The 23,334-nt window shown below is 44.6% G+C and overlaps 3 protein-coding genes across 9 annotated transcripts in view; 2 read left to right on the plus strand and 1 right to left on the minus strand.

The window, feature by feature from the left end:
• The first annotated feature begins 3,678 nt into the window (after positions 1–3,678).
• On the plus strand, positions 3,679–10,625 carry LOC133420231 (uncharacterized). 6 transcript variants are annotated; one of them, XM_061709852.1, is made up of 5 exons: positions 3,679–3,839; positions 7,598–7,734; positions 7,896–7,968; positions 8,941–9,303; positions 9,783–10,625. In XM_061709852.1, the coding sequence occupies exons 3-5, from the start codon at positions 7,920–7,922 to the stop codon at positions 10,130–10,132; spliced, it is 762 nt and encodes a 253-aa protein (XP_061565836.1). In that variant the 5' UTR covers positions 3,679–3,839; positions 7,598–7,734; positions 7,896–7,919; the 3' UTR covers positions 10,133–10,625. The 6 variants fall into 6 exon arrangements, with proteins under 6 accessions (XP_061565836.1, XP_061565839.1, XP_061565840.1 ...); XM_061709855.1 differs by having other exon boundaries at positions 9,786–10,625; XM_061709856.1 differs by having other exon boundaries at positions 8,944–9,303.
• Positions 10,626–11,660: 1,035 nt separating this feature from the next.
• Positions 11,661–14,479, minus strand: LOC133420423 (E3 ubiquitin/ISG15 ligase TRIM25-like). Its single transcript, XM_061710117.1, has 2 exons — positions 13,817–14,479; positions 11,661–11,924 (listed from the first exon to the last, which is right to left on the minus strand). The coding sequence occupies exons 1-2, from the start codon at positions 14,477–14,479 to the stop codon at positions 11,661–11,663; spliced, it is 927 nt and encodes a 308-aa protein (XP_061566101.1).
• A 2,470-nt stretch (positions 14,480–16,949) lies between these two features.
• Positions 16,950–23,334, plus strand: part of LOC133420554 (uncharacterized) — a 9,272-nt gene continuing 2,887 nt past the window's right edge. The window contains exons 1-3 of one of the 2 annotated variants that reach the window (XM_061710250.1): positions 16,950–17,089; positions 18,617–18,689; positions 22,377–22,736. In XM_061710250.1, coding sequence (XP_061566234.1) covers positions 18,641–18,689; positions 22,377–22,736 — 409 coding nt within the window. In that variant the 5' untranslated portion in view covers positions 16,950–17,089; positions 18,617–18,640. The remainder of the gene's footprint in view (positions 17,090–18,616; positions 18,690–22,376; positions 22,737–23,334) is intronic. The other variant, XM_061710248.1, reaches the window with a different exon arrangement.

Raw genomic sequence — 23,334 nt, forward strand, 5'->3', positions numbered from 1 at the left:
CCCTGTTCCTGAGGCGGTCCCGCCAGTCTCTGTTCCTGAGGCAGTCCCGCCAGTCTCTGTTCCTGGGGTGGTCCCGCCAGTCCCTGTTCCTCTTCCTGAGGCGATCCTGGATGCACCTCAGCCGGCGCCATTGATTCCATCTGCCCAGTCCCGAGAACTCCGGCCCTCTGGCCGGTGCGCCTGGTCCTGAGTCCGGTTCCGAGGTTGGCTCTCTGAACTGTCTCTCTGGTGGGCCCGGTCTCCCGGACGACCCCCTGAACTGACTCTCCGGTTCGCCCAGCCCTGTGGGCGGCCTCCGGAACTGTCTTGCCGGTCTGCCCGGTCCCGAGGACAACCCCCGGAACTTTGGCCGTGTGTTGGCCTGGGCCCTCCTCCGGGCCCCCTCTGCCCGCCCTGGGTTGGGGCGTTGGGACATCTGGGATCTGTCCCTTGAGGGGGGGGTACTGTCAGGGTTTGACACTTCCCCCAGTTTTTGAGTTTCAGTTCTGTCCCTCCTGTTTCCCATCTGCCCTGGTTGTTTGCACCCGTGTCTTGTTATCCCCTGTGTATATCTGGTCTTGTCATTCCCCTTCTCCCTGTCGGTCCGTACTGTTTGCTCCCTCCATGTCTCCTCTGTTTTTTTGGATTCCTGTTTTTGTTCAGCCCTTGATCCTGCTCTGCAGCGCTTTTGGTTTTTGGTTTTGCTAAATAAATCCTGTTTTGTTGCGATCTCCTGCCTCCTGCTCTCCTGCTATCGGGTCCTCATCAACCACACCGTGACAGCCAGTATATGTACACAGTATACTACCAGTACATGTAAGTATATGTACACATTCCTGATTCCTGACTGAATAACCCGAGTCCCTGAACTGATAAGCAATCAATCTGTCCTTAAGTTCATGATTCAACCCTGAGTTTCATATTTACTGTACTGACTGAGGAAGATACTATACCTGGTACTTCTGTGTACCATACCTGGTACTTCTGTGTACTATACCTGTGTTGTGCAACTCAAGGTAGCTTGGCTGTCCAGTTATCAAGGCTAATGATAATTCTATTAAAGAATTATTAATAATTAATAAAGTTGACTATTTATCAAATTGTATTATCAAAAATGATAATTCTCGTAGGGGCACCACCGCCGGGGCCTTACTTCCGGTGGGATTCGATAACTAACAGCAGAAAATCAGTCTCATTATGATTTGAATTATCCTGCAGAACAGCAAATCTTACAGAATAACAGTGAAGGCGTGATATCCGAACACTAGGCTCTGCTTAAACAAATCAATTTGTGACCAAATCTTGCATGAAATAACACAACCACTCATAAAGAAATCAATCAGAATTTATTTACATACGGGTGTCAAAAGATGATAAACGCAACACCCAAATAAACCTGATGGCAGAAACTACCTTATTACAAAACCATTAACTAACAAGAAAAACAACAATCAATAAAATGAAACATAAACGTTAAATGCATGGAATGAAAAGAAGAGAATCAAATGTAATAATAATAAAGATGATAAAGAACACAATAATGATAACGTACAGTAATACGCATACAGTAATCTCATTAAACATAAGTTCAGCTTTACACCGTTCTAACTGACTGATCGCCCAAACACAGCCTCACGTCTCCTCTGGATTCTGCATCTGGAGCGGGTTCTGTCGGGGGTTCCAGTCCGATGCGGCCTCGTTCCTCTCGGCTTTCAGTCCAAGCAGTCTCTCGTCTCTCTCTCTTCTCCTTCGACTCTGAAGAAATGAAAAGACAGGGGTGCAGCAGCCGGGCGATCCCGCCCTGGTCAACGGAGCTTATCACGGCGTCTCGGTGCGCGCGGGGATCCAGTCCACTCGTCGGACGTGCGGGCTTCCGTCCGGGCTCCTGAGCGCGTGGGCCTCACGGACACAGGTGGCTGGGTGCTCCTCGGGCTGAGCTGGCAGGCTGACCGGAGGATCAGGCCCTCCTCGGGAGAGAACTTAGAGCGGAGAGAGAAATTAGAAAAGAGAGAAACTTGGGAGCGCAGTGCGCTCCGTGGTAACGGGTCTTACGCTCCGCCGGACACTCCAGGCTCGAAGCGGCTCCCCCCCCCGTCTCGTCGCAGCGCTCAGGAATAAATGGGTAGATGCGGCCGTGGCTGCCTCGGTCGGCAGGCACGTCTTGTCCGGTCCGCTGGCTGAGGGAGAGAGTGAGCACTGGGCAGGAAGGGAGCTTTTGAGTTCCGCGGGCTGCGTGATGTCACCAGCCCCTGGCAAGTGATTGGGTGCTTCCCGCTTTTGGGCTTGGGGCGGTTTTACTGAGAGGGACAGTCCCCCCCTTCAGGGCTCGCTTCCGGGGCTCCACTGAGTCTGAACCCCCCCTGGTGTCGTCACCCCAGGGAGTCTGTTCCTGGTCCCTTTGCGTTGTCTTTTCCTTTGTTCCTCCAGGTCTGGCGGGAACCCTGCTGGGTTTGTGGGGGCTATACTGCGCCTGACCCCCCTCCCAGGTGTCGTAAACCCCATGGAGTCTGTTATCTGGTCTGGAGTCATGCAGCATAAACTTTGGCTTGGCTTCGGCCCTTTACTGGCCCAAGAGAAATGTTCACCCACTCACATATGTCATGAATTCATAATCATATTAGTCCAATAGTCCAACACCTGCTACTTCTGTGTACCATACCTGGTACTTTTGTGTACTATACCTGGTACTTCTGTGTACTATACCTGGTACTTCTGTGTACTATACCTGGTACTTCTGTGTACTATACCTGGTACTTCTGTGTACCATACCTGGTACTTCTGTGTACTATACCTGGTACTTCTGTGTACTATACCTGGTACTTCTGTGTACTATACCTGGTACTTCTGTGTACTATACCTGGTACTTCTGTGTACCATACTTGGTACTTCTGTGTACTATACCTGGTACTTCTGTGTACTATACCTGGTACTTCTGTGTACTATACCTGGTACTTCTGTGTACTATAACTGGTACAAAGAAGTTCTGATCAGCACCTGCGTCACTGTAACAAAGACAAGCTTTTTATTGTTAAGCATTTTTATTGTCTGATGTCAATAAAAATATGTATATGTATATATGTAAGTATATGTACACAGTATACTGCCAGTACATGTAAGTATATGTACACAATATACTGCTAGTACATGTAAGTATATGTACACAGTATACTTCCAGTATATATAAGTATATGTACACAGTATACTGCCAGTAGATATATGTATATGTACACAGTACACTACCATACTACCATCACTACAATATCCATGTTTAGATGCTTCTTTACTTTGCAGTCAGTTTTATTCACAGGTTTCATTAGGGGTCGTTTTATTTCTGTTATTCTGAGAGGACAAAAATCATTTCCCTCCAAACAGCTGAATTCTCTGTTAATGTTTTTAGCAAAACATTACAAATATCGACCCACAAGTTTTGGACAACAGGGACAACTGTTGCATCGTTCACAAAACAGAAAGAACATTTCATATCTATATCTCATCTCTGCCCTGTTAAACACTCATCGTCAAGACTGTCTCTTTTCTCTCCTTTCATCTCCTTTCAGTACAGGCAGATTACGGAGGGAATTATGTCAGACACAGGAGGGAGTGGCCATCAGCTTAAAGTTGTGGAGAAACTGGTTCTGCAGTCAGACAAACCTTCCTGGTGACATATATGAGCTCCTCGCAGAACACTGATCATTTCAGTTTGACAAGCAGCTGCAGCAATGGGGAGAGATATTTCCTCTCACCTCACTGTAATTGTTGCTTCTCAGATATAAACGGTGTTAGAGTTTCAGCTTCTCACAGTTTGGTCAAATACTTCAAGTTCAGGACTGATCAGCCTCACAAGGAAACATACTGTAAATGTAAGTATTTTGGATCATTGATAAAGATTTACTCACCAACTGTTGTTTGTTGGGATAATTACGGAGCTTTTCTGACTAACTTTGACCCTAACTGCTCAGTAATGGACCACATCTTGTAGTAACCTGCGGTTCTGTAAGTGTTTAGTTGCTTCTGGACTTTTAAGAGATGAACGGAGGAGGGAGAGTGCAGTTAGTGACAGATACTGGTTTGATGGGTAGTTTTTGTTGCGTTTACGGTTGACAGGAACCAGTTCAGTTACAATAAAGGCTTGAATATACTTGCAGACCCCTCAGAATGACGCGCAGTTCCCAAGTAAGGTTCGTCCCCAACGCAGTTATGGGGTCATTATCCTGTCATTTATCAAGAGCCATATAGGCCAATTTCTAACCTTCCATTTGTATCTAAAATTCTGGAAAATGCAGTTTCAAGCCAGTTATGTGACTATTTGTATAGAAATGATCTGTTTGAAGTCTTTCAGTGAGGGTTCAGAATGCATCATAGCACAGAGACAGCACTGGTTCGAGTCACGAATGACCTCCTTATGGCCTCAGATAAGGGATTAGTTTCCATACTAGTTCTACTGGACCTCAGTGCTGCTTTTGACACTGTTGATCATGGCATTTTACTGCACAGGTTAGAGCATGTTGTTGGGATTAAAGGGACAGCTCTACGTTGGTTTAAATCATATCTGTCTGACAGGTTCCAGTTTGTTCATGTACATGAGGTTTCTTCAGAACAGTCAAGGGTCTGTTATGGTGTTCCGCAGGGTTCAGTGCTAGGGCCATTCTTGTTCAGTTTATACATGCAGCCATTGGGAAGTATAATCCATAATCACGGCATACACTTTCATTGCTATGCTGATGATACGCAGCTCTACTTGTCTATGAAGCCGGATGAAACAGAACCGTTGGTTAAACTTCAGGAACGTCTTAGGGACATCAAGGACTGGATGTCCAGAAATTTCTTGCTTCTAAATTCAGATAAAACAGAGGTTATCATTCTTGGTCCAGAGCATCTTAGGAAGGGACTAGATGGTGTTGCGATGGCTTCCAGTGCAACTGTGAGAAAACTTGGTGTTATTTTCGATCAGGATTTGTCGTTTAAACCATATGTTAATCAGGTTTGTAAAATAGCGTTTTTCCATCTCCGTAATATTGCAAAAATTAGGAAAATCCTCTCGCAGAGTGATGCAGAAAAACTAGTTCATGCGTTTGTATCTTCTAGACTGGATTACTGTAATGTGTTGTTAGCAGGATGTCCAAGTAATTTGCTGAATAGGCTCCAGCTGATCCAGAATGCAGCAGCACGAGTGCTGACAGGAATCAGCAGGAGAGACCACGTCTCTCCAGTGTTAGCGTCGCTCCATTGGCTACCTGTAAAATTCAGAATTCAATTTAAAATTTTATTACTTGCATATAAAGCCCAAAACGGCTTAGCTCCGCAGTATTTACAAGATTTGATAGTGCCGTATGTTCCTGGCAGAGCTGTCTGCTCCCAGAGTGCAGGTTTACTCGTAGTTCCTAGAGTATCTAAATGTAGATTTAGAGGGCGGGCGTTCTGCTATCAGGCACCATTACTTTGGAACCAACTTCCAATCTGGGTTAAGGAGGCTGACACCACCTCCACCTTTAAAACTAAACTTAAAACCTTTCTGTTTAGTAAAGCCTATAGTTAGTGTTTAGTAAACCTCTAGCTGGTGTTGGTAAATCTCTAGGTAGTGTAAACTCTAGTGTGTTAGAGTCAGTAGTCATAGTTGCAGCTATAGAACAAAACTATAATAGTTAGTCTCAAATATAGCTTCGCGGTAGATATGCTGCTATAGGCTTATGCTGCAGGGGGGCACCGACATGATCCGCTGGGCGGTGCCTCTCACCCTTCTTCTCCTCTCCTTTTCCCTGCCTCTCTTCTCCATTACCATTTTTATCTATTATAAATATCTCATAGCTATCATTTTTGTCCATCGTTCCTGTAGTTTCTTGTGCCGGCCGCCCTTTTTTCTCTTTTGTGCATGTTTGCAGGCTGAGGCCTCGGGAGCTGCGTTCTGGCCTGTGTTCCCGCCCCTCCCCCCCTATCCCCAGTCATCCCGTTGCTGCTTCCACCTGCCTACGTGGATGTCTGTTGTTGCTGCTTCCGCCTGCCTGCACCCCCCCCCCCCCCCCCCCCCCCCCCCCCTCTGGTCATCCCGCTGCTGCTTCCACATGACTGTTGTGTGCTGCTGACGCCCCCCCCCCCCACCTCTGGGCATCCCGCTGCTGCTTCCACCTGCCTGCTGTGCTGCTGACGTCCCTGACCCCCCCAGGTTGGCAGGAGGGTCCCCCCTTATGAGCCTGGTCCTGCTCAAGGTTTCTTCCCTCCTAAAGGGGAGTTTTTCCTTGCCACTGTTTGGCTTAAGGCTTTTCTCCCACTAGGGGAGTTTTTACCTGCTATTGTTTATATAATAATTGCTCGGGGGTTTATGTTTATGTTTATGTTTATGTTCATGTTCTGGATCTCTGGAAAGCGTCTAGAGACAACATCTGTTGTATTAGACGCTATATAAATAAAATTGAATTAAATTGAATTGAAGAGCATACTATTTAGATTAGAGAGAATTCATTTGTGTTTTCACTCTCAGATATTGTCTGCTCTCTTTTAAAACAGGTTATAATCACCTCTATCCATCCTTTCACAGAGAATCGGACGTTACGTTAGTTTTATAAAAATCAGTCATGTTACAGAAGCACAACTTTAGAGGCAAGAAAAAAATGTTCTTGTAAGTTTTAATTCCAGTGAAGACTCAAGTTGTGAAATTGGCTTGGAGGGAGTTGTTTTTATTATTTTGGGGGGTGGGGACATTAAAACATACATAAAAATACGATTTAAAGTTTAAACTTAAGAATAATAATATTAATAATAATGATGATGATTATAATATTGATTATGATAATAATAATTCATATTGATGATCATGACAATGATAATACATTCAACAAAACATATTAAAATGTATAGGATTCAAACCTATGGGACTCTAACTCTAATTTACAAGATCTAAAATATGATTAAGTTTGAAAATAATTAACAAATAAGATGCAATACAGGTCACAGTGCATTATGGGGGAGTCAGGGCTTAAGGCTGACTAAGTCTAAAACAGGCCGAGTGTTGCGTGTGAACTTGTTGAAATGCGTGTTTCTCACGGTTAATGATGGAGACTGAGAGCCCTGAGTGAAGTCTTGTGAAACAAAGACTTTACTTTAGTTTTGATTCCAAAATGATTGAATGTGAAGAGAGAAACAGCGACATCTGGAGGTGACTGGAATTACAGCCGCTGTTTCATCATTTGACAGAAACACTGACACCAAACATCCTCGTTTAGATCCCTGAATGTGCGCAGAAACATGCGTTTAGAAACACGTGTTCATGAGTCCTGAACATGTTCTGTGGAGCTGCAGATGTTTGATCATCAGATACTTTCTGATTAAAGATTTCAGCCTGTAATTCACTCACACGTTCAGACTGATGCTTTCTCATTTTATAAAACATTAGTGACCTTTGATCTGACAGAAGTGTCAGTACCTGGACTTGAGAACGTGGACTTTGTAGTGACGTTTTAAAGGTTTATATTTACAGATTTTAGTGAGAAACAGGATTTTGTCTCACTGCTTCAAACAGTTTATTTTCAGCAGTTTTAAAAAGATTCTCTCTGAAGTGACGGAGGACGCAGGTTTACATGGACACTAGTTGCAGCGTCATCATCTGACTCTTTTTACTGTCCAGCAGAGTCCAGGACTTCCTCCGGTGGGATTCCAAACTAAAAGACCCTTGACAGCGAGAGCTCGTCCCCCTGAACATCAACACCTCAGCAGAGACTCAAGGAGTCCGTTGTTGTTCTGTCCGTCATCAACAGACCAAAGGTGGGTTACAACAGGAGGATGTTTCTGTCTGAACTATCTCTGTGTTTGAAGGAAACTTTCATCTGATCAGAAAGGAGGTGTTGGATGAAGTCACACTGTAGATGTTTGTTGTTGTAGCTGTAAAGTGTGAACTTTGACCTCATGTGTGGGCGACTCTCCAGCTCTGTGTCCCTCACAGGGAGAAGATGATCTGCAGGATCCTGCTGCTCATCATCCTCACATCACATGTCTGTGGTCAGTTTAAACCTTCACTTTATTAATTTAAACACACTTTAACATCACTAACAGATCCATGACTCAGAGCTCTCAGTCTTTACATCTATGTCTAGTTTATTATGTGGAAATTGCAGAAAATAGAACAGACAATTCCCCATACGAAAGCGTGTGTCGTTTATTGAAAAGTCTCAGAACACTGAATCAAGAAAAAGGAGCTCAACGTCATGACCACATTTAAAGGGACAGCGATCCCTGAACCGTCATAGTTGCATGAAGGAAAACATGCTGCTTTAAATAATGAACGGTGTGTAGAACCACACTTAATAAACAAGGTGAATTATGTCTGTAACATTCACTACAATTACTTCATTTTTATCTATAAAATCAAGTTATAATTTAAGAAAACTTTGTTTTTTCCAAATCTGTCATTGTGGCTGATAATAAGAGCTCTGACAGTTCTGGTAATAATAACAACAATAATAATAATACATTTTATTTAGCAGCACCTTTCAAGGTACTCAAGGACACTTTACAAGAATATAATAAATAAAAACAGAAAAAGAACAATAGAAAAACAAATGAAGAAGAGATTATAGATGTGAAACAGAAGTGTTTGGAGTCTGGACCTGAACTGGGTTCATGGTCACTATTCCAGATGTGGGGGGTCCAGAGCTGCTCTCCGTGGTGCTGAAACGGGGAGAAGACAGAGAGGTGGAGGGAGGACCTGGGAGAGAGAGTGGGGGGTAAATACAGATGAGATCAGACAAGTGTGTGTGTGTGTGGGTGGGGGGGTTACTGGTGATGATGAGTTCTGGACCAGGTACGGTTTATGGAGAGATTTGTTGAGGAGACCAAAGAGAAATTAATTACAATAATCAGCACCTCTGATACCACACTCACATTTCACGTCAGTTTTTTTACTGGTTTAAAAGTACAAAAACTACAGAAATGTGTGAACATCCTCCTCTCTTTCCCTCTCTGTCTCCTCAGCAGCAACATTTGTAGTGAATGTGACACAGAGCTCCTATCAGACAGAGGAGAACCACAACATCACCCTGGAGTGGACCTTCACCCCCAAACCTGAACACTCCTCCAGACCTCCTGACATCTACTGTGAACTCAGAACTTATCTCAGACCCTTAATGCTGTTTCATGTGGTGAACGGAGTTGAAATGACCTTTTATCACGATGAACAGTTTTCAGGACGAGTCCAGAGCGACAGAGATGCTCTGAGAGAGGGACGACTAAGACTCCACATGTCCAGACTCAGGACTGAGGACTCAGGACAGTACTGGTGTAGACTGGACACAGAGTCTGGATGGGGGTCTGCCAGCTGTGAAGTCCTCGTCTCTGGTAAGTCCTCTCAGTAGAAGTTGATGGAACAGATGATTCTCACTGTTGGACTGACTGTGGTCTGAAAGTGGAGCTGAGACACTGGAACCAACATTCACCACTGTGTGTTATGTAATGTGTGTATCAGGAAGTTTCCTAGTAGAAGTGGATCCTCCGCTAGAGCCCCTAGTTTAACTATGGGAGTGTACAAAAAGTGGATAAAAAGGTCTTTTTGAATATCCATATCAGTCCACTACAAATGTTGTATTTGTGTCCACAGCAGCCATGAACTGTCCTCCTCACGGTGACACTAGTAAATCCAACAGAGTTAAAACAGGAAGGACAATCCTGCACCAGCTGCCCTTTTAATGCACTTTTTGTACACTCACAAAGATGAAATTGTCCTGATTTTTCCGGTTCAACTTGAAGCAGTTGTCTCATTAATTTTGGACATGAACCGATTTGAAAACATGTGAATTTTGTTGTGACTTCTTTTTCAGCAGCTGCTGATCTTCCACCTCAGACGCCAACGATGATCCCAGAACAAGAACCTCAGGAGACGACCAGATCCTACGCTGCAGCAGGAGTTGGAGTAGCTGTTGCTGTTGCTCTTCTGATTATTTGTGTTACAGTTTTAGTGAAGCAAAGGAGAAAGAAAACCTGCTGTTTTGTCTCAGAGAACCCTCGAGGAGTCGTACACAAGTTTCTGATGAATCACAACGTGAGGATTTTCGGGGAGCTGCTGGAGTCTGTCCCAGGTCTCCGAGGGAAGAACCTCCACAATACGGAGAACATGCAAACTCCACCTAAAGACCTGCTGGGACTCGAACCAGGAACCTCGTTGCTGTAAAGCAGCAGTGCTGACTTCTACACCGCTGTGCTTGTCAGTCATTGTTCTTCCTAAAACACGCTGTGATGCTGCTTCTTCACCGTTTTACTTCATATCAGTCATTACTGTCAGATATCTTTACACTTTACACTAAACTCTCTGTTGTCATGGATACTAAAGTACCAGAATATCAATATAATATAATAATAATATAATATAATATCAATATAATAAAATATCAGAATAATATCAGAATATAACAGTATCCATGCGTAAACGTGGTTTCCAGTAGTTTCTGCTTGTGACTTCAAATGAGGAGGACAGTGAATAGTATTCATGTTTTCTGATCAATATACTTTGTGGTTTTATATTTCCCTGTATTGTTGTTGCCATGACAACTCAGTTTCCATCTGGGGATTATGAATATTTTTTTTAGTATATAACTATTTATTTCTCTTGTTTTAACCTTTTATAAAAACAGCATTAATTCATGTTTTATTACAACACAAATATACAAAATGAATCCTTTTTAAATAAATCCTGATTACAAAAACGTTGTGTAAAATGTAAAATTAAAAGTCTAAGAATTATCACATCATTCTGTCTCCTGTTTGCATGAAAACATGTTAATAGTTGTAGTTCTTCCAGACGTCCAGCAGATGGCGGAGTTTTACACACGACTTTATTCCGTTTTATCCAACTGTGATGTGGAAGTGAGTCCTGCGATGGACACGTGACCTGTCCAGGTGTGCGCTGACTTTCCCCCAAAGAGACCCGGATGAAGTCCAGCAGATCTTCGTGGTCCTGAATTGAAACGATGGATGAGGAAAGTGAAACTGCTGGATTCTTAACTCCCACCAAGAATACGACCATTGTACGTCTCTGTTTACCACTTGAAATCTGACCCTGACTGGACTGAACCTGAACCAGAATCAGAAAAAGGTTTATTGCCAAGTACGTTACTGGACAAACGAGGGATTTGTTTCGGCGTGCAACAGATTTTTCTAAATGATATATACAATAATATATACATGGTAAATAAACATGGTAAAGACTATAAACATGGTAAATAATATGAACATGGTAAATAATATACTAGGGATTCCCCAATACCATTTTTTTCACACCGAGTACGAGTATTTTAATTTGTGTACTTGCCCATACCAAGTACCGATATGATACTTCTACCACAAAAATAACTAGGCTAAAAATGCAATGAAAAATGCAATGAAATGGAAGACAGGTTTTATTTGCAACAGATAAATTCAATCAAAATAAATAAAACGAGTAGAATAACTATTTTAAACAAAAAATAATATTTCTGTGTAGATAAAAAGTCACACTGGCACTGTCTTCACATTTAAGAAAATATCAAACATATAACATATCAATGAAACATCATTTCGCAGCTTGAGTTCGTCGAGAAGACGGTGAAATCCTTTGTCTTCTCTGCTGGGCTTTCTGGGTGAGGGAGCAGATGTTCAGCTCCACTTGAGGTCCCGGGAGATGATGGATCCCAGGAAGCCGTAAGACTCCACACTGTCACTGGTCATGACAGAGTCCTAACCACAGAGGTCGGGGTGACGGTCTGAGGTCGGTAGGTCCTGTGGTCCTTGGCCTCTTGGGAACAGGGATGATGCTGGAGGTCTTGCAGCAGCTGGAACGTGGCACGTCTCCAGTGAGGTGTTGAAAATGTCCCTGAACACTGGAGACAGCTGATCAGAGCAGCGCTGCAAGCTGGCTGGTGAGACAGAGTCCGGTCCAGCAGCTTTCCAGGGTTCTGTCTCCAGAAGAGTTTGTTGACGTCCCTCTCCTGGATTGAAAGAGTCGTCCCAGAGGTGGTGGAGGGTGGAGGTGAAGCACTGGGGCTGTTGGGAGGTGTTGTGGGGGATGGTTGTAGGACTGTCCCGTTGTCTTTCAAAGCGGCAGTAGAACTCGTTCAGGTCGTTGGCTAGGCGTCGGCCGTTGATGGAGGGGGTTTAGGCTTGTAGTTGGGGGTCTGCCTGAGCCCTTTCCAGACAGACGCAGAGTCGTTGACTGAGAACTGGTGCTGGAGCTTCTCCAGTACAGTCGTTTAGCCTCCTTCACTGACTACGTTTACATGCAGTCAAAATTCGGGTTAAGGTCAATATTCCGGTTACTGAAACATTGGGAATAATCTTTTTCCATGCGTGAGCAAACAGGGTTATCCCTGTATACATGGTAATTAATTATTTGGAATATCTGGATCAAACCAGCGACGCACGGAGAATGTCATGACGCAGTTCCCATAATTTCCGCTTTTTCTTCCTGTATCCAAATCCAAAACAACAATAACAGCAGCACGGTGGATAATGAACAGCCCAGTAGAAGTCGCCTTTTTCAGCATCTTCCAGCAGTGCTTTATCTGGTCTGGCGTTCGTACAAATCCGGCTTCGCGTAACTTGTTGCTCACCTTTTTGTAAATCTGGGTATCCCGGTACTTTCTACCGTCTACAAATGCCAAAATGTGGGCAGAAAACAGATTCCTGTTCCTTTTGATGGGGATATCCCGTTTACATGACCAAATATTCGGGTTAGAAAAGGAGTAACCCAGGGCTCATATTTGGGTTTTTAAAAACCGGAATATGAGCAAATTCCGGTTATTCAAAGGGGTTATTGGTGTTTACATGGACTTGCAAAACCAGGTTATTGCTGATTTTCGGGTTAAGGGGAAAAGGGTTATTGACTGCATGTAAACGTAGTCACTGTTATTCTGTAGCACCCCCCCCCCCCCCCCCCCCCCCCACTGGCAACATGCTGGCATGAATGGAATAAGTTACTTTGAGGCTGATTTTGCTGTTCAGTTATTATTTTCCTGATAAGTCAGGTGGTGCCCCGTTTTACAATAATTATTAATAAAGATTACTTATCAAAATGAATAAATCAAGACAATTATTAATAACTCTTAATTATTAACTCTGTTGGCAGCCCTGAACACATCCCAGTCAGCAGAGTCCAAACACGCCTGGAGATCCTCCATCGATCTGCTCATGACAATCACATCTGGAGCCTGAATTACTTCCTGGGGAAAAAAATTAAGCTGGAGAAACCACATCAACCATGTCTGTAAAAAAATATCTAAATCTATCTACTTCTGTTTTTTTGCTTTGTTTTTGTTTTTAGACTGCAATCATGTATACTGCATGTTTTAAATCTTTGTACAATCTTTTGCTGTATTTTACAGGTAGAGGCCACGTATTTAAGCCGCTTCAATCAATCAATAAAATTGTATTTATATAGCACCTTTCATCCAGGTACATGAAATACAAAGTGCTTTGACATTTTGACTGAAAAATAAGCATAATAAACAAAAAAAATAAAAACTGGGAGACCAAAAAATAAAAAACTGGGCCAACTGGACCAACTGACATACAATATAGTTAATTAAAATGAAAAAGATAAAAGTTCAAGGATTAAGGCTAAAAAATAATCAGTCCACAACAATAAAATATAATAATAAAAAAAATTACAAAAAATAGATAAATAAATAAAACGGATACATTTAAAAAAATGTTAAACAGAATAAAACTATAAAATTTGATGCTACATAAAAGCCAGACCAAAGAGATGGTCTTTGGGCTTTTTGCCTCAGCCGAGCTTATTACCAATCTCTTTTTTACATTTGTATATTACTTGTTCTGTTTTTTTATACAGTGCTGAATAAATAAATCAAATCAAAATCACCTCCTGCTGAAGCAGCTCCACGTCTTTCTCTCGGTCCTGGATTCTCTGCTGGATTTGTTGTAGACTCACCTCCAGCTCCTTCTGCTTCTCACATCTTTCTGCTGCAGCTGCAACTGTTTCATGACCTTTATGTTCATCCATTGCACACAGATAACAGATACTCTGCTGATCGGTACGACAGAAGATCTTCATCACCTCATGGTGGAGAGAGCAGATGTTCTCCTGGAGCTTCTTGGAGGGATCCACCAGCTGGTGTTTTTGAAAAGCAGGAGCATCATAGTGAGGTTGGAGATGTTTCTCACAGTAAGAGGCCAGACAGACCAAACAGGACTGGACAGCTTTCACCTTCCTCCCAGTGCAGACATCACAGGTCACATCTTCAGGTCCAGCATAGCAGAGATCAGCTTGGAGTCCAGTCTTCTTCATCTCCTCCACTAACTCTGCTAACATGCTGTTTCTCACCAGGACGGGTCTGGGCGTGAAGGTCTTCCTGCACAGAGGACAGCTCTGGGTTCCCCTCCCATCCTCTCCATCCCAGTGGGTTTTAATACAGTCCATGCAGTAGTTGTGTCCACAGGGAATCGTCCCCGGATCCTTCAGTAGATCCAGACAGATGGAACAACAGATCATTTCTCCGTCCACTTCAACTCTTTTCTCCGACATTTCTCCTCAAAAAGTTCGTTTTAGTTCAGAGAGCTGCGAGTCCGTCAGTCCGCTTTACCGCACTGGGCTCGAACCCGCGACCTGCGGGGTTTATAAGCGCCGCGCCGTCACCGGAAGTGATGTCACGTCCTTTCTTCTCCCGCAGCAAGTTCCCGCCAAAATTCAAACTTTTCTCGTCCTAAATTACAAATAAATTAACTGATATGTTGTTGTCGCATGAAAGAGTCACTTTATTTCATGGCAGTTATAGTTGCATCGTGTTCACTTAAAAAAAGAAAATAAAAACCAAAGATATTTCTACTGTTCTGGTTCCGTAAAAAAATCCCCTTTTTAAACCTTTATAATTCAGATAAAACTCACAAGCAGTTTCCAAAAGCCTTTGAACCTTTAGCAGTTAAATAAACCTCACAGACCAACACAACATAGATAACATCAAATGTTGAAATGGTAAAATATAAAAAGGAAAGTTATAAATAAACTGTAAACATTGATTAAATATTGATAATAATACCAAATAAAATGTAATTATAATAATCTGGGGTAAGAATGAGAGAAATATTGAGTTAATTCATTTTCAGATTTTAGCCTTTTACAGTGTTTCAATAAATAGCAAGTTCTTTTTAAACATATTAGGAAATATGGGGAACCATTCATGAATTTACACCTTTATAAAATATATTTAGCAAAAATTATCAAATTATTCAACAGAAATTCCAGTTTTAAGTTCTTTTTAAAGGTGAAAATTGGATATTATTATAGTTTAAAGTTGACAGCGACAAATTATGATCCTACCGGTGGCAAAATACTTCCCAAAATAAAGCAGAAACAATTGAAGAAAATAAAGTTTTCTCTGAGTTTTGATTCCAATTTTACTATTTTTTATTCCACTTTTACTATCAAGAAAATAAAGTTTTCTCTGAGTTTTGATTCCACTTTTACTAGTTTTGATTCCACTTTTACTATCAAGAAAATAAAGTTTTCTCTGAGTTTTGATTCCACTTTTACTACTTTTATATCCATTTAGATCAATACTGAGCTTAAGGTGCATTAATTCTTTATATTGGCAGATGTGGTTCATTGTTTTGAAGAGCACGTCTTTAGCTTTTGATGAAATGGTCAATTTCAGGTGGTTCCATCTTGTTCTCTTGGAGGATAGAAGCTGCAGCACAATATCTTTCCAACATCAATCTTGTTTTCAAAGACAAGGGAAGAGCAGTGGAGAGGAACATCATCTGGCCGTGAAAGAGCCGACAAGTGTTTAGTGAACTGGGGGTTCTGATGGGACGGTGTGGGCCAGCAGGAGATGGTGTCGTCCTATTGTGTTGGTGGGAGGTGTGAAGGAGGTTCTTTCAGACCGGCAGGAGAAGCAGTTCAGCTCATCTGCAGTTGAATGCTCTCTAAAGGGGGGGTTCTCCTGTAGATGGTGATGTACTGGAGGTCTCTCCAGACCAACGAGGGCTCGTTAACTGAGCTATTTCTCAGTTTCTTGCAACTCCTGAACTGACTGGATCTCCTTTGTGGGGCTGGTTCTGCGGGCGCCCCTCTGGTCCTGGAGGGCCACTTTCGTGGGGGCGGGTGCTCCTGCCCGCGTCGGCGGCCGGGGCGGCTCTGTCTCTCCGGGCAGGCTGGCCCCTCGCCGGGTGGGGGTCGTTGGCCCGGAGGGTGAGGGCCTCCTGGCCGCATGTCCGGACCAGACCGGGTGGTCGGGGATTGCCTGGGTTCCGGTCCGCCGCCGCGGGATCCCTGGCTGCTTCTTCTCGTGTCGTGGGTGGGCTGCCTCCCGCCCTCTTCTCCCCTCTGTGGGGTTGCTGGTGGCCTGGGTTCCGGGTTCTTCCCTGTCGGCCTCTGGTCTCTCGGGTGGCGGGGTTGCTCCCCCCCTCCCCCAATACACACACACACACACACACACACACACACACACACACACACACACACACACACACACACACACACACACACACACACACACACACACATCTACTCGTTCACCTGCATGCTCGCTCTGCAGTTTTGGGTGGCCTAGCTGTGATTGAGTCCTGGGACAGTTGCTGCTCGTGTCTCTGCCTGTTCCTCTGTCTGTTTGTTTTTTCTCTTGCAGATTTCCAGACCAGTGCTTGTTGTGCGCTTCCATGTGTTTTTTTGCGTCTTGGACTAGGAGTGTACCCCCCCCCAAAAAAATAAAAAATAAAAATAAATAAATAATAATAATATATGTATATGTATATATATTAATAAAATAAATATTTGACATTTATAATAATATATCATATATATTTTATATAAAAAATGCACATATATATGCTTTAGGTTCTTACCAGCATGGTATTAACCATTAATATATGTGCAGACAAGGAAAAAAAAAAAATCAGCCATCAGGGCTGGGAAACTGGTTCAGGCAGAAAAGCTTCCTGGTGAAATATAAAAATTCCAAAACAGAACAATGATACTTCAGTCTGACGGAGCGGCTAAAGTGATTGGGGAGAGAGATTTCCTCTCACCTCGCTGTAATTGTTGCTTCTCAGATATAAACGGTGTCAGAGTTTCAGCTTCTCACAGTTTGGTCAGATACTTCAAGTTCAGGACTGCTCAGCCGCATAAGGAAACATAAATGTAAGTATTTTCAGTAATATTATCATTGATAAAGATTTACTTACCAACGGTTGTTTGTTGATATAATTACGGAGCTTTACTAACTAACTTTGACCCTAACTGCTCAGTAATGGACCACATCTTGTAGTAACCTGTGGTTCTTTACGTGTTTAGTTGCTTCTGGACTTTTAAGATATAAACGGAGGAGGGAGAGTGCAGTTAGTGACAGATACTGGTTGCTGGGTGGTTGTTGTCGTGTTTACGGCTGACAGGAACCAGTTCAGTTAGAATAAAGCTGCAGGTTATCATCACCTCTGTACATCCTTTCACGGAGAATCAGACTTTACAATAGTTTTAGAAACTCAGTCATGTGACACAAACAAAACTTTAGAGGCAAGAACACGTGTTTATCCAGTTATTCCAGTTTTATCCAGCAGGGTTTATGTGTCTCTAAGAAGTGTGTCTGCTCTCTTTAACTTCACATTCTCATCTTCTGCTCCACTTTCCTCCAGAATCACGTTCAACATAAACTCACTACAACTATTCACATCTTTTTATGTTAAACTCATCAGTTGAAATACTGGTAAAGTCTTGTGAAACAGAGGTTTTCTTAGTTTTTATCTTAATGATTTGAAGGTTTGAATGAAATCGTCACATCTTTCTTGCCAGTGCGCCGGGGTTCTCTCGTTATTATTGAACTATTGAACTAAGTTTAGCAAATGAAGCCAACATGATGACCAAAACCGGGATTCTCAAGTAAAAATTATGATTTACTGACCTAGTTGGGGCCGTAATAATCAGTGTATCATTTGCTCTTTCTATTTATCAATTGATAAAGAATTAAAGAGTGCCTTTTTATTTTGTTCATCGTATATTTTAATCTAACACAAAAAAGTAAACAATTCCTGGTTTATCATATTACAATTTTATGTCTTTTGTGCAGTTTAGAGTCTCGTTTTGATGACAGTTGGCTTGTAGCTTGTTGTTTGTCTCAGTGGTTGGACAGAAAAATTTCCTGTTTTATTGTGAAGCCCATGCCCTTGTGTTTGAGTTCTTGTCTGACTTTGCTGTTTCCCCTCTGCCCTGATTGTCTGCCCCTGTGTCTCGTTAAGCCTTGTGTATATCTGGTCTTGTCTTTCCCTGATGCTCCGTACTGTTTCCTCCCTCCATGTTTCCACAGTCAGGTTTTTTGGATTTATGTTCATGTTCGTTTTTTTTATCCTGCTCAGCAGTGTTTTTGGTAGTTAATAAATTTTTTTTGAGAACTCCTGCCTCCTGCTCCCTTCCCTGACACTACACCCCCCCTCTCTTAGTCTTGTTCGACCACATTACAGAGGTGCAGCATCCATAACAAAGGCCTGCAACAAGTATACAGTGGCATCTTGTTTTTACTGAAGTAGGCAGCAAAACTGGACTGACTGGATTTACAGCGTCTGTTTTATTAGCTGTTATTCTGTAAATCATCTGTTTCCGTTTGGGTTCAATGTCTGATTCAAAGTGAGAGAAATGATGAAGTCCTGAACATGTTCTGTGTGGGCGACTCTCCAGCTCTGTGTCCCTCACAGGGAGAAGATGATCTGCAGGATCCTGCTGCTCATCATCCTCACATCACATGTCTGTGGTCAGTTTAAACCTTCACTTTATTAAGTTAAACACACTTTAACATCACTAACAGATCCATGACTCAGAGCTCTCAGTCCTTATATCTATGTTTAGTTCATTGCTTCATTTTTATCTATAAAATCAAGTTATAATTTAAGAAAACTTAGTTTTTTCCAAATATGTCATTGTGGCTCCCCTCCTTGAACCGCCACCTTACTGTGGTGGAGGGGTTTGTGTGCTCGAGTGTTCCTAGGAGCTATGTTGTCTTGGGGCATTACGCCCCTGGTAGGGTCTCCCATGGCAAACAGGTCCTAGGTGACGGGCCAGACTAAGAGCGGTTCACAAGCTCATCATGGTTAAGAAAAATCAAAGGGCCGTTATGTTGCCCGGATCGGAGTCACCAGGGCCCCGCCCTGGAGTCAGGCCTGGGGTTGGGGCTCTATGGCGAGCGCCTGGTGGCCGGGTCTTTGCCCATGGTACCCAGCCGGGCTCAGCCCGAAATGGCGACGTGGGCCTGCCTTCCCGTAGGCCCACCACCCGCAAGAAGGACCGTGATGTGCTGGTGCCATGTGATCTGGGTAGCAGTCGTGGCGGGGCCTCGATGACCCAATCCCTGGACCAAAACCCTCTCAGTAGGGACATGGAATGTCACCTCGCTGGGGGGGAAGGAGCCGGAGCTTGGGCGTGAGGTTGAGAGATACCGGCTAGAGATAGTCGGGCTCACCTCCACACATAGCTTGGGCTCTGGAACCCAGCTCCTTGAAAGGGGCTGGACCCTCCACTACTCTGGAGTTGCCCAGGGTGAGAGGCGGCGGGCTGGTGTGGGCTTGGTTATAGCCCCTCAGCTCAGTCGCCATGTGTTGGAATTTACCCCAGTGAACGAGAGGGTCGCTTCCCTGCGCCTTCGGGTCAGGAAAAGGTCTCTCACTGTTGTTTGTGCCTATGGGCCGAACAGCAGTGCGGAGTACCCGGCCTTCTTGGAGTCCCTGGGAGGAGTACTGGATAGTGCTCAAACTGGGGATTCCATTGTTCTACTGGGGGACTTCAACGCTCTCGTGGGCAATGACAGTGATACCTAGAGAGGCGTGATTGGGAGGAACGGCCTCACCAATCTGAACCTGAGCAGTGTTTTGTTGTTGGACTTCTGTGCTAGTCACGGTTTGTCCATAACGAACACCATGTTCAAGCATACGGGTGTCCATCAGTGGACGTGGCACCAGGACACCCTAGGCCGGAGGTCAATGATCGACTTTGTTGTCATTTCATCTGACCTTCGGCCGCATGTCTTGGACACTCGGGTGAAGAGAGGGGCTGAGCTGTCAACTGATCACCACCTGGTGGTGAGTTGGGTGCGCTGGCAGGGGAGGAGGAAGTTGGACAGACCGGGCAGACCCAAACGGATTGTGAGGGTCTGTTGGGAACGTCTGGCCGAGCCCTCTGTCAGGGACATCTTCAACTCCCACCTCCGAGAGAGCTTCTCTCAGATCCCGGGGGAAGCGGGGGACATCGAGTCCGAGTGGACCATGTTCTCTGCCTCCATTGTCAACGCTCGAAGTTGTGGTCGCCAGGTCTCCGGTGCCTGTCGTGGCGGCAAACCTAGAACCCGGTGGTGGACACCGGAAGTACAGGATGCCGTCAGACTGAAGAAGGAGTCCTACCGGGCTCTGTTATCCTGTGGGACTCCTGATGCAGTAGATGGATACCAGCAGGCCAAGCAGGCCGCGGCTCGGGCGGTCCTGGAGGCAAAAACTCGGGTCTGGGAGGAGTTTGGTGAGGCCATGGAGGAAGACTTTCGGTCGGCCTCGAGGAAATTCTGGCGACCATTTGGCGCCTCAGAAGGGGGAAGCAGTACTCTGCCGGCACGGTTTACGGTGCGGGTGGGGAGCTGTTGACCTCGACTGGGGACATCGTCAGATGGTGGAAGGAATACCGTATTTTCACGACCATTCGGCGCACCGTGTGAAAAGGCGCACCCTCAGTTTTGTGTGTCGTTTTTGGATTTTAAACACACATACGGCGCACCGACCCAAAAGGCGCAGTCTACACAGATGGAGCTGTACACACGCGCGCCGCAAAACACACACGCGCTGCAGAACACACACACACAAGTGTGCTTATTTAAAAATAGATCGGGAGCAAAACTTAGTTTGATATTTTATTTCACTTTTCACATCAATCAAACCCTTCAAAGTCTTATAATAATAATAATAATGCATTTAACTTGTAACGCACTTTCCATTCAATGAATCTCAAAGTGCTACACTTAGACCATTATTCATTCATACACATTCTCACTGGTGGTGGTAAGCTACATTTTGTAGCCACAGCTGCCCTGGGGCAGACTGACAGAAGCGTGGCTGCCATTCCGCACCAAACGGCCCCTCCGACCACCACCAACATTCATACACATTCATACACGGCAAGCTGGGTAAGGTGTCTTGCCCAAGGACACTACGACAGTAACTGGGATGGAGCGGAATTCGAACCGCCGACCTCCGGATCATTGGACGACCCGCTCTACCACCTGAGCTACTGCCGCCCGTCTTCAACTTCAAGTCTTCATCTTCTGTTTCCGCATTAAAGAATTAAAAAAAAAACACAGGGTCGCCGCACATAAACCTGTCTCAGCCACTCGATCATCTCTTCATCCATCCAGCCCTTTTCATTTGCCTTTATAATGACTCCGGCTGGAAAAGTCTCTTTAGGCAACGTTTTTCTTTTAAAAATCACCATCGGCGGCCGTTTCTGTCCATCAGCGTGGCAGGCAAGCACAACAGTAAATAAACTTTTCATACCCCGTTGTTCGGATCCCGACCGCGGTGGACCCGGTCCGCTCCCCCGCGGTGGTCCTGCCGGTCCGCTCCCCCGCGGTCGTCCCGGGTCCCGGCCCCGTCCGCTCCCCCGCGGTGGACCCGGTTAACTCCACCGTGTGATTCCGCAATGTGGAACATGTTGACAGACATGTTGACAGACGGATCGGTGCAGCGTCCACAGTTATGCGGTCGATGTACCGGACTGTCGTGGTGAAGAAGGAGCTGAATCGAAAGGTGAAGCTCTCGATTTACCGGTCAATCTACGCACCAACCATCACTTATGGTCAGGAACTTTGGGTAGTGACCGAAAGGACGAGATCGCGGATACAAGCAGCCGAGATGAGTTTCCTCCGCAGGGTGGCTGGACGCTCCCTTAGAGATAGGGTGAGGAGTTCGGTCACCCGGGAGGAGCTCGGAGTCGAGCCGCTGCTCCTTCACATTGAGAGGAGTCAGCTGAGGTGGCTTGGGCATCTGTATCCTGGACGCCTCCCTAGGGAGGTGTTCCAGGCCTGTCCCTCCTCCCTAGGGAGGTGTTCCAGGCATGTCCCTCCGGGAGGAGACACGGGGGGAAGACCCAGGACACGCTGGAGAGACTATGTCTCTCGGCTGGCCTTGGAACGCCTCGGACTCCCCTCGGAAGAGCTGGAGGAAGTGTCTGGGGTGAAGGAAGTCTGGGCATCTCTGTTGAGACTGCTGCCCCCGCGACCCGGGAACGGATAAGCGGCGGACAATGCATGGATGGATGGTCATTGTGGCTGATAATAAGAGCTCTGACAGCTCTGATACCACACTCACATTTTAGAGTTTCAAATCAGGTCCTTTACTAGTTTAAAAGTACAAAAACTACAGAAATTTTTCAACATTCTCGTCTCTTTCCCTCTCTGTCTCCTCAGCATCAACAATTGTGAAGGTGACACAGAACTTCTATCAGACAGAGGAGAACCACAACATCACCCTGGAGTGGACCTTCACCCCCAAACATGAACCCTCCTCTGGCTTCCTTGATATCTACTGTCACTTCAGAAAACATCTGAAGATCTTAGTTGTCTTTAAAATGTCTGATGGTGTTAAGAACTTGAAGCATCAAGACGAACAGTTTGCAGGACGAGTCCAGAGCAACAGAGATGCTATGAGAGAGGGACGACTAAGACTCCTCATCTCCAGACTCACGACTGAGGATTCAGGATGGTACTGGTGTGAAGCGTTCACAAAGTCTGGATGGGACTCTGCCAGCTGTCAACTCCACGTCTCTGGTAAGTCCTCAGTTGTGAGTTAGAACAGAGCAAATGTAGCAACATCAGGACTAATTTAATTTATATATAATATAATATAATGAGGAGGAGAGTTCACGGCTGCTGCATCCTGGAACTGGATCAGTACCACGGTTCTGGAGAAGCAGCGACTCTGAACTCTCCTTTATCTGATAGTCAGGTGGTGGTGGGGAGTTGAAGCAACCTGGAAGTCAACAGGACACTCCTGCACTAACAGTCCTTTTATAAATACACTTTTTGTACTCTCCCAATGTTAAACTGATCTGGTTGATCAGGATCAATACCATCACTGAAGACTGCAGTGATTCAGGATCAATATCTGAAGACTGCAGTGATTCAGGATCAATACCATCACTGGAGACTGCAGTGATTCAGGATCAATATCTGAAGACTGTAGTGATTCAGGATCAATACCATCACTGAAGACTGCAGTGATAGTATTGATCCTGAGTGAATAGTAGTGACGTTGCACCCCCTGGTGGCTGAAGGTGAATCAAACAGTGACGGCGGCTCTTTGAATGATTTCTTTGACTTTACAAACAATTACTCTCAAGTTGAAACAGTTCCATCATGAATTGTG

This window comes from Cololabis saira, chromosome 20 (assembly GCF_033807715.1).
Source record: "Cololabis saira isolate AMF1-May2022 chromosome 20, fColSai1.1, whole genome shotgun sequence".
NCBI lineage: Eukaryota > Metazoa > Chordata > Actinopteri > Beloniformes > Belonidae > Cololabis > Cololabis saira.

Excerpts from the sequence above, each read along its gene's own strand:
- LOC133420423 (XM_061710117.1), bottom strand. The coding sequence starts at position 14,479 with ATGTCGGAGAAAAGAGTTGAAGTGGACGGAGAAATGATCTGTTGTTCC. Across the intron at positions 11,925-13,816 it reads TGGAGCTGCTTCAGCAGGAG|GAGAGGGACGTCAACAAACT; the intron begins GTGATTTTGATT and ends CTTTCAATCCAG.
- LOC133420231 (XM_061709852.1), top strand. The coding sequence starts at position 7,920 with ATGATCTGCAGGATCCTGCTGCTCATCATCCTCACATCACATGTCTGT. Across the intron at positions 7,969-8,940 it reads CCTCACATCACATGTCTGTG|CAGCAACATTTGTAGTGAAT; the intron begins GTCAGTTTAAAC and ends CTGTCTCCTCAG. Across the intron at positions 9,304-9,782 it reads CTGTGAAGTCCTCGTCTCTG|CAGCTGCTGATCTTCCACCT; the intron begins GTAAGTCCTCTC and ends CTTCTTTTTCAG.